The 1,856-nt window shown below is 62.2% G+C and overlaps 1 protein-coding gene across 1 annotated transcript in view; it reads right to left on the reverse strand.

Moving 5' to 3' along the window:
* The window catches only part of LRP1 (low density lipoprotein receptor-related protein 1), an 83,276-nt gene that overhangs the window by 10,196 nt on the left and 71,224 nt on the right, over positions 1-1,856 (reverse strand). Inside the window, exons 64-68 of the mRNA XM_008579666.1 lie at positions 1,697-1,813; positions 1,370-1,489; positions 958-1,080; positions 679-804; positions 171-287 (exon numbers count right to left, since the gene is read on the reverse strand). Of these exons, the coding sequence (XP_008577888.1) occupies positions 171-287; positions 679-804; positions 958-1,080; positions 1,370-1,489; positions 1,697-1,813 (603 nt within the window). The remainder of the gene's footprint in view (positions 1-170; positions 288-678; positions 805-957; positions 1,081-1,369; positions 1,490-1,696; positions 1,814-1,856) is intronic.

Below are 1,856 nucleotides of genomic sequence, written 5' to 3' on the forward strand. Positions count from 1 at the left end.
AGAACATGGGGGGGGGGGGGGTGGGGGGGGGGGGCTCCTGACCCCTGCCCTGGGAGGTGGCCACCTGCTCCAGCGTAGCCTGGTGGCAGAGGGGCGGGGTGCTGAGAAGAGGGTGCCCGAGGTTTGGGGAAGGGCGGTGGGGGCTGGGTGGGGTGGGGCGGGGGACATACTGCAGCTCTCCTCGTCGGAGTTGTCCCCACAGTCGTTGTCATAGTCGCACTGCCAACGGCCTGGCACGCAGCGGTTGTTCTTGCAGCGGAACTGGTAAGGCTCACAGGTGCGCTCGTCTAGGGGAGGCAAGAGTGGGGGCCAAGCATCGGGGCAGTCAGGGAGGGAGTGGGGGCATATGTTAGGGTCTCAGGCAGGTGTGATCAGGATGGCTGGAGTGGGAGGGTAGGCATCCTAGCCTGAGGAAAGTCAGCCAGGGGGGGTCCAGGCAGTGTTCTGAGATGTGGGGTCTACTGGGAGGTTTGGGGGCAGGAGACATGAGTGGGGGGATGGGCGGAGAAGATTCCTCACAGGTGTGTGCTGATGAGGTGTGGGTGGGGGCGGGGACAGGGGAATTAGGAGGTGGTGGGCGCAGGTGGACATGGGAAAGTCAGCTTCCCATCAGGCCTCCCTGTGCTGGCCCCCACCCAGGGCAGATTGCTTTCCTCCTGGCGTGGGGGCTGGGCTCACCACACTCTTCCTTGGGCTCATCTGAGCCATCCCCACAGTCGTCCTCTCCGTCACACTTCCAGCGTGCTGGGATACAGCGGCCTGAGTCCTTGCAGCGGAACTCGTCCACTCCACAGGTCATCTGGGCTGCAAGGGGGTAGGCACGGGGGTAAGGGTGAGGTTCCTTCCAGGGCTGTGCTATGAGCTGGGGGAGTGGGTGGGAGCGGCCACAAGGGGGTCCCATATGGGGGAGGTTAGAGCAGCAGGTGCCGTGAGGGAACTGGCCTCCAGGCAACTCACTGCAGTTGGCGGGCTCGTCACTGCCATCCACACAGTCGTTGTCCCGGTCACAGACCCAGACACGGGGAATGCAGCGCTTGGTGATGGAGCACTGGAACTGGTTGGGGGCGCAGGTCACCTCAGCTGCAGGGTGGGTGAGAAAATGAGGACCCTTTCTTATACCTCCCATCCCAGTTGAACATCCCTGTCTTCTCCCTCTTCCAAGCCCTGGCCCTAGTCTTGCCAGCAATTTCTTGGGAGGAAGAAACAGTTTATTTCCAGTTCTGGTGCAAGTTACACCCAATATAATTCACACTGCCCATTGAATGGAGTTACTGGAGAGCCTCTAGGAGAAGGGGTGTGGAGGGCAATGAGAAGAGTGTTTCCAGCCGCGCCCCCCACCCGTCTCCCGCCCACAGCCTCGGGCACTCACGGCAGTCCCTCTCGTCCTCCCCGTCTCCGCAGTTGTCCTGCCCGTTGCAGCGGAAGATGCCGGGAATACAGCGGTTGGTGTTGGCGCACTTGAACTGACTGGGCAGGCAGACGTGGATGTCTGTGGGGTGGGGGGAGGGTAACTAATGGGCAGGGTGGGAGCGCCCCTTCCCTTGGTGGGCGAGTGCAGGCCCAGGGCTTCCAGCAGCAGGAATCTAGCCTGGATGGAAAGCGGCCTTGGCTGGAACTTCCTTGCCCTTAAAACCCCCAAATCCTGGGGAGAGAAAAAGTGGGGGAAGGAGCAGCTGATGGCTGGGCAGCCGTTTACCACAGTTGGCCTCGTCACTGTTGTCCTGGCAGTCGTTGTCCCCGTCACAGATGAAGGCAGGGTTTGTGCAGATGCCTGTGGAGCACTGGAACTGTCCTGGCCGGCACTTGAACTCGGCTGCCGGGGAGGGAGGCTCAGTGTCAGAGGAGCGGGGGGTGGG

Source organism: Galeopterus variegatus, unplaced genomic scaffold, assembly GCF_000696425.1.
Source record: "Galeopterus variegatus unplaced genomic scaffold, G_variegatus-3.0.2 Scaffold1936, whole genome shotgun sequence".
NCBI lineage: Eukaryota > Metazoa > Chordata > Mammalia > Dermoptera > Cynocephalidae > Galeopterus > Galeopterus variegatus.